At 48.7% G+C, this 13,454-nt stretch overlaps 1 protein-coding gene across 4 annotated transcripts in view; it reads right to left on the minus strand.

The window, feature by feature from the left end:
- Positions 1 to 2,287: 2,287 nt before the first annotated feature.
- TMEM44 (transmembrane protein 44) overlaps positions 2,288 to 13,454 on the minus strand; it is a 37,502-nt gene continuing 26,335 nt past the window's right edge. For 2 of the 4 annotated variants that reach the window (XM_057740188.1, XM_057740186.1), the window contains 2 exons: positions 5,800 to 5,832; positions 2,288 to 3,206 (listed from right to left, as the gene is read on the minus strand). In XM_057740188.1, the coding sequence (XP_057596171.1) occupies positions 3,096 to 3,206; positions 5,800 to 5,832 (144 nt within the window). In that variant the 3' untranslated portion in view covers positions 2,288 to 3,095. The remainder of the gene's footprint in view (positions 3,207 to 5,799; positions 5,833 to 13,454) is intronic. The other 2 variants (XM_057740190.1, XM_057740187.1) reach the window with 1 other exon arrangement.

The raw sequence follows: 13,454 nt of genomic DNA on the forward strand, positions 1-13,454 counted from the left end.
ACGGGGGAGATAAGGGGATGGGTTCTTCAGGATCTAGACAGGATCTTAACAAAATCTTATTGATAGAGCTCTCCCTAAATCACAGACTTCTTTCTTTGGGAGATTAAAATGGTCCTTTTTTTTTTTTTTTTTTTTTTTTTTGAGTAGCTTGAGCAGGGGCTGGGTAATCACTTTACTCACTTATTGGGGTTGCTGTCAAGGCGATTCAACCCTCTGAAGTCCCTTCCATCTGTGGATCTGATTCTTTGGTTACCAACTGGCTTTCAGGGCATATGTGGCCAGGAATCATAGGAAGGATGGAAACTAAACCCTCTTCAGTGGCTACTTTGAGTCATGTAGTGTTATGCATTTCACATATGTTACGTAATCTTCACAACAAGCTTTCTAGATAGGTATTATTCTCCGTCTACCCCAGGAGCTGACAGAGGTTAGATAACAAGCTCCAACCCATGCAGATAATAGGCAGCACAACTATACCTATCGCACTATCTCTCATCTCCAGATAAGTGGGCACGAGAGGATACTTACACAGTTGGTTCCCAGGCTTCTCCCTAGTGTAGGTAACCCCCTTGCACTGCCCAGTGAGGCTTCAGGGCAAGTAACTCCCGTTATCCTCCCAGTCTGACTAACAGCTAGGGGTGAGGCTACAATGGAGGCCCAGGGCTTCCAACCCTGCTACTAGGAGGAAGGCATTTGGGTTCGCACCTCTCCACAAAGGCTGCAGAGTCCCAGAGCCTTGCAGATTGGTTCTTGCCTATTACAGGCAGATTCCCATTGAACAAGGCCAAACTTTGCTTCCAGATTCTCAGTTTAAAGGTCACTCTGGGGACTTCGCTGTTCAGGCAGTGGTTAAGAATCCACCTGCCAGTGCAGGGGACATGGGTTTGATCCCTGGTCCGGGAAGATCCCATATGCCTTGGAGCAACTAAGCCCATGCGCCACAACTACTGAGCCTGTGCTCTAGGGCCCGTGAGCCACAACTATTGAGCCCGAGTGCCACAACTACTGAAGCCTGCGTGCCTAGAGCCCGTGCTCCACAACAATAGAGGAGCCACTGCTATGAGAAGCCTGTACGCTGCAGCGAACAGCAGGCCCTGCTCGCCGCAACTAGAGAAAGCCCATGTGCAGCAACGAAGATCCAATAAATAAAAAAATTTATTTAAAAATAAAAAGAAAGTTTCACTCTGGATGAAGAGATTTGGGATTCCATTTGTTTTTTGTTTTTGTTTTTTAATTAATTAATTAATTTGTTTATTTTATTGGCTGTGTTGGGTCTTTTTTGCTGTGCGTGGGCTTTCTTTTTAGTTGCGGTGAGTGGAAGCTACTCTTCGTTGTGGTGCGCGGGCTCCTCACTGCCGTGGTTTCTCTTGTTGCGGAGCACGGGCTCTAGGCACATGGGCTTCAGTAGTTGCAGCACACAGGCTCGATATTTGTGACTCACAGGCTCTAAAGCACAGGCTCAATAATTGTGACGCACGGGCCTAGTTGCTCCGCGGCATGTGGGGTCTTCCCGGACCAGGGATCAAACCTGTGTCCCCTGCAATGGCAAGTGGATTCTCAACCACTGCACCACCTAGGAGGCCCCCATTTGTTAATTGAAAAAAAAAAAATTTTTTTTTTTGGCTGCATTGGCTCTTCATTGCTGCACACGGGCTTTCTCTAGTTGCAGTGAACGGCAGCTGCTCTTCATTGTGGTGCTCAGACTTCTCAGTGCAGTGGCTTCTCTTGTTGCTGAGCACAGGCTCTAGGTGTGTGGGCTTCAGTAGCTGCAGTACAAGGCCTCAGTAGTTGTGGCACAAAGGCTTCGTTGCTCTGAGGCATGGGGGATCTTCCTGGACCAGGGCTCGAACCCATGTCCCCTGCACTGGCAGGCAGATTCTTAACCACGGCGCCACCAGCGAAGTCCACAGCTTCAGTGACTAAGATCACAAAGTAAAACTGACTTTAGCAAACTGCATTACAAGACAACCAGGGTCCAAGCAGCTGGATAAACAGGGTGGCGTGGGGCTCACTTCTGGTTCCGAGGTCTCACAGGGGACTGAGATCTGTGCGGAGACCTGTGGGAACAGCCTGCCCCCCTGAGGCACCCCTCTTTCATGCTGCTGGGACTCGCGTGGCCCCCCAGGAGCGACGGCACAGCTGCAGCTGAGTCACACAGGCCGCCGGGGCCAGCCAGCAGCGGAGCTGGGCGTCTTGGCATTTCTCCCAGATCCCCCCGTGGCCAACGCTGTGGCTGTGCAGAGACTCAGACCGGGCTCTGTGCTTCACGGTGAGAGGCTTCAGTGCACTCACTCAGCATTTATTCATGCCAGCGTTCCTCCCATCTTAGCGCCAAAATAATCCTGAGAGGGGATTTCGGTCCTTGGATTTAACCCCTCCCGCCATGCCTCTGGCCCTTTGCATGTTTTCATTACCTCCTGAAGCAGACCGTTCCCCGCACCTGCAGACCCTCGCCCAGCACACACCTTGCCAGACTGGGGCCAGTCCTGGTGCCTAGAGCAGTTTGCTTGGCTTGCCCTCACACCACCAGTGACCTTGCAAGCACTTGGTTGACCACACAGTCCTCTCTCAGCTTCCAGCAGCACACTCAAGCAGGGGACTGGAGGGCGGGAGCCAGGTCCCGTCAGAACCTGTGATTGTGCCCCAGACCCCCAAACCGGGGGCCCACCCCTCTCTAGGCTCAGCCAGGTCTTACAGAGCGGGGCTTTCCTGAGACCCAAACATATTCGATGTTTGTTAGGTGAACGCGTTTGTAGCAGATATTCAGAGTATGGTTGAATCCAAAGGGAAAGGGAAAAGAGGGTCCAAAGTATTTTAGATTATATTTCAAAGCAGGAGTGGTTTGTGAACTTCGAATTTTCAGAACAAACTCTGGGTGTGTCCAGGTCTATCCACAGGGCCCAATCTTAGCTCCATTCTGAGCCATGGTGCAGACCAGCCAAGCTCCGTGACAGCTCCTGGTTCCTCACTTGCATGGGCGGCCTCAGCAGAAGTTTAAGTTCCTGCCGTGGCTGTTTCTGCAGGTTGATCTCTGCTCAGTTCCTGACAAATCTTTGACCTTGGGCTCTGAGCTGCTGAGCTGGCTCCAGAAAGGCTTACTCATCCGCGGTCAAGTCCACTGGCTTCACAGACCACCTGTGCACCTGGGGTCTGAGTATCTCCATGCTGTCTTTGTTCCCTCCAAGGTTTACATCTTCAGGATCCCACTGTGGAGAAAAGACACAAAAGATACCTTGGTGGAATAGGCCCTTCCCATCTCGTACAATTTCCCCAACAGCGGCTCCAGTCCTGGTTCTCGTGGCCCAGGCACAGACGAGAACAAACAGGTAAGGACAAGTTAACCAGGCCTGTGTTTCTAGAACCTAACAGGGCAAGTATAACTTTATATCAAGGAATTAATGGACAGCCACCCTGAACAGAGCAGCCCTACTTCCCCTCCTACTCCCTTTTCCCCTGTCTTCAGCAAGTCCTTCTCCAGTGAGACCGAGTCATGTTCCCTTTATCCTGAAAATTCCCATCTCTGTGCCTAACTCATTCCTGGCAAAGACCAGGCAAACTCAACCCATTCTTTATGGCCCCAGTAAAGTCCTCTCTTCCAAGAAGCCTACCCTGACACGCATTGAGTCCTCCCCTCCTTCTCTCTACTGCCTGTACCACTGGTTTGCAGCTGAGCACGGGCACCCGGCCCTGGGCGTCCACCTGGTGCTCTCAGGTAGGTGACAGAGCTCCTTCAGAGCAAGCCGCTGGTCTGTCCTCGCCCCCCACATGGTGTTTCCTCTAAACCTGAGGTCAGCAGACTTGTCGAGAACAAACACTTAAAACCTAATGCAGAGTGGTGGTCGCTGCCGGCGACGGTTTCATCACTCTGACTCAGACAAGTCTGGGAAATTGAAATGTGCAGGGGTAGGAGTACAAGGTTAAAAAAAAACAGGTGAGCACCCAAGCCCTGATGAAGCTGCTTGAGTTCTAACGTGACGGGTGAGAGAGAGAGGGCCTTGCGTGTGGGCCAGGAGCCAGGGAATCACCTTCAGTGATTCCAGCCACACAGGCGAGTGGGGCTCAGGCTCAGGTCCACCTCTGCCACTAAACTGCTTTCTCTCCTCTGGACCTTGATGTCTCCATGTGCAAACTGGGAGGCTGAATCAGCAACTAGATTAGACGATCTCTCATTCCTGAGTGTCTATGACCGGAGATTCTGAGTCACCAGGTTGCACCTGACAGTAACAAAAGACCCAGGAAACACAAGCAAAGGCTACACAGGATGTGTCAGCCCGGGCCAGACAAGCTCTTTGGGCAAGAAAATAGAGCCAGGCTTGGACATGCACTCCAAGAAAAGTGTTCCACCAGCTACTCAGGCCTGAGCAGAATCAAAGCGTCCAGTCCTTAGAGGGTCAGGACAAGGTCCTCAAGGCTCCCTGAGCCACTGACAGACAGTTCATGCCCGCAGCCTGCTAGGTATAAATCACGACTTGTAGCTTTGTTTTGAACAGAAGGAAAGAGTTCACTTCAATAGTGATTTACTGATAAAAACTGAATTGAGTTCTACAACTTGGTTGTGAAAAACAGCATCATGGTAAAAAGACCACCTCATCCCCAGTGACCCTGCAGGCCAGGGAATGAGTGGATTTCACTGGTGCAGCTCAGCCCCCTGTACGTGTCTGGGGCTGTGTCAGGCACTTCTAGCGCTAACTTCTCATCTACTTGTAGCTATGGACATAGGCGGACACCCCTAAGCAAATTCTTTCCAGTTGTTATCAGAGCTCCCAAGTAAAAGAGCTCCCCGACCGCTCAGCCTCCGAGACCCAGTGGCCTAGTAGTGGAAGTGGGGGCCTGTTCCATTCTCTGAGAATGGACAGTGTGCTTTTTCATAAATTCTGTTTTCAAGTGGAGACCCATGTTCTAGATCTCAGTTCTGGCCCAGCCTCACTGGGAGGGCCCAGGGTGCTCATTAAAAAGACGGATGCTGGGGAACCCCCCAGACCCTATCTGTGGGTTGGGACCTAAGGGCTTGGCATTTGAACAAGCTCCTAGGGTGTTTCTTAGCCACCCTGATGGGTCAGAACCACTGCTCCAGCTCCTAAAACGTCGTCTTAAGAGTTATCCTTGCTACTCCTGACCAATTCAGCTGCCAGCAAACAGAAACCCACCTCTCTGACCAGGTGCACTCTTTAAAGTGGGTTAAGCCTTCGAAAACATTTTAAATCTCTTCCTTCTGAGTTCCCAAAATAATGTGTTTTTAAAAAAAGTCATTTTAAGTATTAAAAACATCGCTGGAATCCAGGCATTCAGAGAATTTGAGCAAAAGATAATCTAGTCTTTTATAAGAAAAAAAATCCTGGGAGGTGACAGGCACAGGTGGCTGTCATGAATCATGTGCTTATTTGTCACTTGGAGGCCAGAATGGCATGGAGACCGCAGCCAGCTGCCCAAGGCCCCACAGTGACAAAACAGGGGAATGCGGGTCTCAGCTCCCGCGGCCACTCCCGGCACCACTCCCGTTAGTGACCTGCTGGGCTTCCTCTCGTCCAGAGACTTTTGTTCCAAGCACTTTTCCTCTCTGGGTTATGCATCTTCCCTGAGTCCCTACTAGATGGTTTGGACAAAGCAGAAAGAACTCTGAACTGAGAGCCTGTAAAAAAACCTCGACATTCAGACTCTCCTCTCATTTCCACATTCTTTTTTTTCTTAGAGGAATGTGGCGTGGGCCCAGCCATCCAAGGGGACCTCACAAAAACAGGAACCACAATCAAGCTGCAGGAAGTCCCTTCTGGAATAAAGAGACAGCACGACTGTCCATACCTGCTCCGAGTTCAGGGCCTCCCAATACTTCTGCTGCAGAATAAAAAGAGAGAGGGGGATAAAAGTGTTGACTAGATTCTGCCACCATCACAGAGCAGAACAGAGATCAGCGCCAGCCCGTCTGCTCAGTGAGCCAGGAGGCAGGCCCTCCGCTGGTCTAGAGGCAAAGGAATAGCTGACTTCAGCAAGCAGAAAGGCAGCAGCTACTCGCGGCTACACTTTAGTTAAATGCTCAGTAGGATAACTGTGATAACTATGAAGGGCTATAGGTCCTCGAAAAAATTATCATCTATGCAGATTTTTAAATTACTACTATTAGAAATTATTAGGCATCATAATCATCATCATAAAAAAGATTCCATTTATTAACCACATGGCTGAGATGAGTCAACTCAAACCCATAAAGCTAAGAAAGAGATGCAAATAAAATCCTCACCTTGAAAAGGTTCATTTTTTAATCAGCCTCTAATGAACGGTTGATTCCACCTCAAGCCTCAAGTATGTCTGACTCAGGTTCTTAAAGGGTGGCATCGCTGTCTGCTCTCCTTCCTCCAGCACCTCCTGCCGCGCCCGGGACACGTGTGTGTGTGTGTGTGTGTGTGTGTGTGTGTAAGCTATGAACCTGCAAATGTCTGCTATAGTGCTCTGTGTGTGTCGGTTACACTGAATAGCTGCTAACCTGAGCAGTACGCAGGATTTGGCATTATTGTCACATTAAAACAAAGCCCCCAACTATTCAATTCCTTTAAATCTCCATTTCGAACAACGTCTGTTTGTTTGCTTTCTTTGCTCTTTCTGAGCTCCTTGAGGGCTGCAGTTTAACTCAACGTTGAGTCTTAGGGCCTGGCAAGGCTGCGTGGCATGCACTCAGCAAGTCTGTTTTGGGAATCTGTGTGTGCATGCATGTGTGGGGCTGTATCTGAGTTAAGATTACAAAAACTTTATTGAACACCTCTACTTGTCTGCTGATAACTGTGCTAGCCCAGAGATGGGGCTCTGCTCTGGGGCCTGCACACGTCCCGCTCTGAGTCAGAGCTGGAGGTAGGGGTAGAGTCAGGCAGAGAGATGTCCCAGGCTGTGCCCCAAGGTCAGTGCCAGCGCGCCTGGCAGACCGGGGGCAAAGGGCAGAGGCCGCATCTTGAAACTGAGGAGGGCAGGGAAGGGGCACCAAAGCTGGGTCCTTGGTCAGCGCCCCCCACACGAGTTCCCTGCCCCCCTGCTGGGCAGGATGTGGTGACTGCTGCAGGAGGGAGGGCAGGATATGGGGGTGGGGGTGACAGAAATGAAACCTGACAATAGTCTCCCCAGTTCCTCCCTCTCCCCTCCCTCCCACCCACCCTCTCCAGGTCACATGCTTCCAGCCAGGTACCTATGAACTCCTTCCCCCTTTCCTCGGGAGTACAGAATGGACCTAGAAAACTTGTCACCACTGACTTCAGCTGTACCATGGCTTTTTCTTTTGAACAACTTTTTAATTATAAGATTTTCAACCATAAGCAAAAGAATAATCTAATAAACACCATGCACATATCCTCTTTCATTTGCTCTAGCTCCCCCCAATTTTTTATTTGCTGAAGTATTTTAAAGTAAATAGTTTCATCTGTAAATGCTTCAGTATGCATCTCATAGGCAAGGACTTAAAAAAATTCCCAAGCACGATGCCTTTAATACCTAACAGAACTGTGATAATTCCATAGCATGCATCCTTTAACGACACCCTGCTGGGGGAACATAAACTGAAAAAAAAAAGATTAATTGGGGGACACACAGAATTACTCAAAATGATGGTTCCACACAACACTGCAAATGACGGAAATGTTGATGACAGCACAGGGGTTGAAAAAGTTACACAACTTCTGCAAATGTAACGGAAATAAAAAGGGATGAAAGAGAAAATGCTAATAAAAAGAACAGCAGGGACTTCCCTGGTGGAAGCGTGGTTAAGAATCCGCCTACCAGAACACTCTACGACGTAAACCAAAGCAAGATCCTTTTTGACCCACCTCCCAGAATAATGGAAATAAAAACAAAAATAAACAAATGGGACCTAATGAAACTTAAAGGAAACCATAAACAAGACAAAAAAAACAATCCTCAGAATGGGAGAAAATATTTGTAAATGAAGCAACGGACAAAGGATTAACCTCCAAAGTACACAAAGCAGCTCATGCAGCTCAATATCAAAAAAGCAAACAACCCAATCCAACATCACTAATTATTAGAGAAATGCAAATCAAAACCACAGTGAGGTATCACCTCACACTGGTCAGAACGGCCATCATCAAAAAATCTAGAAACAATAAATGCTGGAGAGGGTACACAGAAAAGGGAACTCTCCTGCACTGTTGGTAGGAATGTAAATTGATACAGCCACTATGGAAAACAGTATGGAGGTTCCTTAAAAAACTAAAAACAGAACTACCATATGATCCAGTAATCCCACTCCTGGGCATATACCCAGAGAAAACCATAATCCAAAAAGAAACATGTACCATAATGTTCACTGTAGCACTATTTACAATAGCCAGGACATGGAAGCAACCTAAATGTCCATCAACAGATGAATGGATAAAGAAGATGTGGTACATATATACAATGGAATACTACTCAGCCATAAAAAGGGATGAAATTGAGCTATTCGTAGTGAGGTGGATGGACCTAGAGTCTGTCATACAGACTGAAGTAAGCCAGAAAGAGAAAAACAAATATCATATGCTAACACATATTTACAGAATCTGGAAAAATGATACTGATGAACCTAGTGGCAGGGTAGGAACAGAGATGCAGACGTAGAGAACAGACTTGAGGACACCACGGGGAGGGGAAGCTGGGACGTAGTGAGAGAGTAGCATCCACAATATACACAAATGTAAAACAGATGGCTAGTGGGAAGCTACTGCAGAGCACAGGGAGACCAGCTTGATGCTTTGTGAAGACCTAAAGGGGTGGGATAGGGAGGTTGGGAGGGAGGCTCAAGAGGGAGGGGATATGGGGATATACGTATACATGTGGCTCTTTCACTTTGTTGTACAGCAGAAACTGACACAATACTGTAAAGCAATTATACTCCAATAAAGATTAAAAAAAAAAAAAGAATCCGCCTGCCAATGTGGTTCGATCCCTGGTCCAGGAAGATGCCACATGCTGTGGAGCAACTAAGCCCGTGCGCCACAACTACTGAGCCTGTGCTCTAGGACCCACGAGCCACAACTACTGAGCCCGGGCACCTAGAGCCCGTGCTCCACAACAGGAGAAGCCCATGCTCCACAACGAAGAGTCGTTCCTACTTGCCACAGCTAGAGAAAGCCCCTGCGCAGCAATGAAGACCCAACGAAGCCAAAAAAAAAAAAAAAAAAATTAATGGAAAAATTGGTGAAATTCAAATAAAGCCTGTACTTTAGTTAATAGCAGTGTACTGATGTTACTTTCTCACTGTTGACAAATGCAGTATGGCGGTGCAAGATGCTAACATTAGGGGGAACTGAGTGAAGGTATACAGGAACACTCTGTCCTACCTTCGCACTTTTCTGTATATCTAAAATTATTCCAAAAGAAAAAGTGTACTTAAAGACAAGCAAAGAAACAAAGAAGCTTAAGAGTCCTCCAAATGAATTTGAAATGAAATCTTGAAACCTCCTTTTCAAAATCTTCAGTATCACAGGCAATCTAAAATTTCAGAAGCGTACCCTTTAGTGGAAGTAGTAGCCAGGATTTCTTTTTTAAGTTACTTTCTAAACCAACGATAATATGCTAAGGAATACAATTAACCTAAACCTTTGTAACTGAGGTCTCTCCACTCCCCACAAAAAAGTAAAAATAAACACTTGTTTATTTCAAGACCAAAATTTGTTCATTCTTGTATAGAAACTTTTTCAAAAACCAAAATAAAGATTGTCCATAATTCTATTCCTAAAAGAGAGCCTCTATGAACAGTTATGGAATACTCTCTGAAATACACACACACACACACACACACACATGGCACAAATCAAATTATGCAATGGCTTTTCTCTCTTAACATATAATGAACATTTCCACATATCCTTAAATTGTCTTTAGGACCACAATTCCATCACCTCCAAGAACCACAGCATGTAGGACTTCAATTCACCTCATTTCTAAAAGCACATTTTTTCATGCTTCTGAAACCAAGAAGCATCCTGTAGCCCCCTGTCCGCAGGGCATGTGGTAACTTCTCCTGTGTTCTTTTTTTTTAAATGGAAGGCCCAGTTGAGTCTATTTATTTACTTATTGGCTGTGTTGGGTCTTCATTGCTGCACACGGGCTTTCTCTAGTTTTCGGACAGCCGGGGCTACTCTTCATTGCGGTGCGCAGGCTTCTCAGTGCAGTGGCTTCTCTTGCTGCAGAGCACAGGCTCTAGGCGCGTGGGCTTCAGTAGTTGCAGCAGCACAGGCTCAGTAGTTGTGGCGCACAGGCTTAGTTTGCTCCGAGGCATGTGGGATCTTCCTGGCCCAGGGATCGAACCTGTGTTGCCTACATTGGCAGGGATTCTTAACCACTGCGCCACCAGGGAAGCCCTCTCCTTGTTCTTGAAGGCCCTGAGCTGCGTCTCAGCCACTGAGGAAACAGGGTCACTTTCCAGGCTTGGGAGCTGGATGGGCCCTCAGAGACCATTTGTCCAGTTCCTTCCTGCGGGGAGCTGCCCTGAACAGGGGTCCTGGTTTCCGTAGTTGCCCCCAACAAGGGCCTTGGTCTCCAGGACATAGCCCTGGGAGCTGCCTTACTGTAAGGGCTTGCCTAGGCAAGCATAGCTCTCTGTCCCGCCACCCCTGACCTTTGAGTAAGTGCTTAAACAAAGAGCATGTGATCCCCTGGGCTGCACGATGTGCGCCCACAGGTCTGTGATCTCGCTAGTACACCTAGAAACAATCAACAGGAGGTCTTATGCTCGCTACGGTAGATGGTTATGGGAAAAACACATTGTTCTCTAAAGAAAGAATCATTTTTCTGTCAGCCTTGCTGTCAATGACTCCTCTGCTTTAATCTGTATAAAAAGCCACTGTAAAATAAAGACGTTTGTCAGTTGCCTATGAGCTTCTGACCCTCTCGACCCCACCTTTTGTGTGTCTGTCTGTCTTTCTTTCTTAGCCGCATCGTGTTTGCCTAAGGACCTGATCGATTCTGCCGGCAGGCTCCGGCACCTTCCTCTTACATCTGGGGAGAAGTGACTCCCCCACGACTGCGGAGGTGAAATGGTGCAGGACTCAGGACCCATTACAAAGGTTTCGTTTTTTCTGACCATGAAGTTTCCAGACTGGCCAGATACACACCAGCTACATTTCCATCTTAGATTTCATCAAGTAGATTTCGTTTTTGATATTCCTGGCACCTTACAGGCTTTTAAACCTTGACACCGTATGCTTCAAAATCTCATCCTTTCTATTTCTTTGGTTAACTAAGCAGTTTTATAGCACTCACTCTGGATCGAGCATGGTTTCACCTCTCATACTTTCTTTCCTCCTCTCTACCAGCCCAAACTCCCCACGCAGCTCTTCCTTCCCGGCTGTCGTGAGGAAAGCGGGACGTGAGATGGGAACACGGATCGCAGACCGAGCAGTGCTGTACGCAAGGCCCGCGGTGAACCGCATCAGTGAGAGACGTTCTGACCGCCACTGGGCCGCTTTCCTTTACGAAGACGACGGTTTCACCGCAGGGACATCCCACGGTTGGGACGAAGGGCCGAGGTGAGAAGCCACGTGCGTGACGAGGGTGAGGAGCAGGGGTCGGCAGCGAGCACCTCCGAACTCTGCTCACCGGGAGGAGGTACAGACACTGCAATCAGGCAAACCCCAGGACCACCAGTGGGGGCCTTGGCCACCTGGCTCCTGTTCCTGATTTCTTTTTTATTATTCTTTCCCATGAAAACATGAGATATGATTGACACATAACATCGTATGCTCGGACTTTTTTTTTGGAAGAAATTTTGCTATGCATATGCTGCTCAAAACCAAAGAGGTGGCCCAGGGATGGGCCGGAAATGGGCACGATTAAGTTTGATTCAGGAGCAGGGTTGCAGATAAAACACAGGATACCCAAAGGACTTCCCTGGTGGTGCGGTGGAAGAGACGCCACGCTCCCAATGCAGGGGGCCCGGGTTCCATCCCTGGTCAGGGAACTAGATCCCACATGCATGCTGCAACTGAGAGTTCACATGCCGCAGCTAAGGAGCCCGCCTGCCAAAACTAACACCAGTGCAAACAAATAAACAAATATTAAAAGCAAACAAAATCCAAACACAGGATACCCAGTGAAATCTGAATTTTGGATAACAAATAATGGTTTACTATAGGTGTTTATCTGAAATTCAAATTCACTGGCCCTCCTGTACTTTTTGACTGTTAAATCTAGCAACCCTACTCAGGAATGCAGGGAAGGCTTCCTGGAGGAAGCAAGATTTAGCCAGGGACTTGAGGGGCACGGGAAGGAGGGAAAGGAACCCAGAGAAGGGAAAGCTGGCTGGATGTATAGAGTGAAACCTAGAGAGGTGGCCCAGGACAAGACAGAGAAATGTCCTGGAGGTCAGGCTAAGGGGTCTGGACATACGCTGTAAGCAGTAAGGAGCCACAGAGGGCTTCAGAGCAGGGGGCCCTGGGGCTGCTCGAGTGTGAGGAAGATCTTGGGTAGGACAGTGACGAGAGGAGAGGAGACGGAGGCAGGAGCTCAGTCAGGAGCACCTGTGCTGGTCCAGGCAGAAGTAATCCGGCTCTTCCCTGGGTTTCAGCCGGAAATGCTTCTAGAGACCGCAGAGGCCAGAGGAGGTCTTCTGAGTGGCACCCAGGGAGACGCAGCAGCCCATTTTGCTGGTGGATGACCCTGCTGTGTCCTGATGAAAGCCTTTCCATTTCTAAGAACCGACTCAGGGCAATAACCTCCGCCTACCTCCCCCAACAATACACTTTCCCACTCAGGGTCACTTGCTAAATGGGACCTGAACGATGGCCCAGTTCACAGCTGAGCACGTGTGGGAACAGTGCTCTGCTGGAAGCCTCACCAGCTCCCTGAGCTCATCATCTCCACTTACAGAGCAAGCCCAGAAAAACGAACGGCGTCGCCTGCTTCAAGTGCTCCCAGGGCCGGCGTGGGTGTCCGAGCCCACCTGCACCCCACTGTCCACTGCGCTGCATCGAGCACCATCAGCAGGCTTGCAGGGCCCCGGCAGCACCCCATTCGGTCCTCATAACCACTCTGTAATGTAAGTAGGGCAGGTCTCCTGACTGCCATTTACAGAGGGAGAAACCAAAACCCAAGAAGTCCAGTGCGGAACCAAGGCTGCCTGGCAGGTCAGGGAGAGCCTGGAGCCCTGGTCAGCGCTCTCCCCCCTGCTCAGCCCCGCTGCCCTGGGTGGGGGCTGGGGGGGTCCAGTGCAGAGTCTTTCCTCACCAGCTGACTGTCTACACATTTCCGGATGTACTGTCTGTCACAGCTACAGGGCACACAGGAGCACACATCTGTGCAGGGCACATGCCACGTCCTGATTTCTGGCCTTTGGGACTTGTTAGAAAGTTCTGGTCTCTTTCTTCATATGTATATGCATTTTCTTCTAAAATTAGCATTTTTAGAGTTTCTGTGTGTGTGTGTGTGTGTGTGTGTGTGTCTATCCTTTTTACTAACTAATGAATTGTTTTCTCCTTAAA

The sequence above is a fragment of the Hippopotamus amphibius genome, chromosome 6 (genome assembly GCF_030028045.1).
Source record: "Hippopotamus amphibius kiboko isolate mHipAmp2 chromosome 6, mHipAmp2.hap2, whole genome shotgun sequence".
In the NCBI taxonomy this organism is placed as follows: domain Eukaryota; kingdom Metazoa; phylum Chordata; class Mammalia; order Artiodactyla; family Hippopotamidae; genus Hippopotamus; species Hippopotamus amphibius.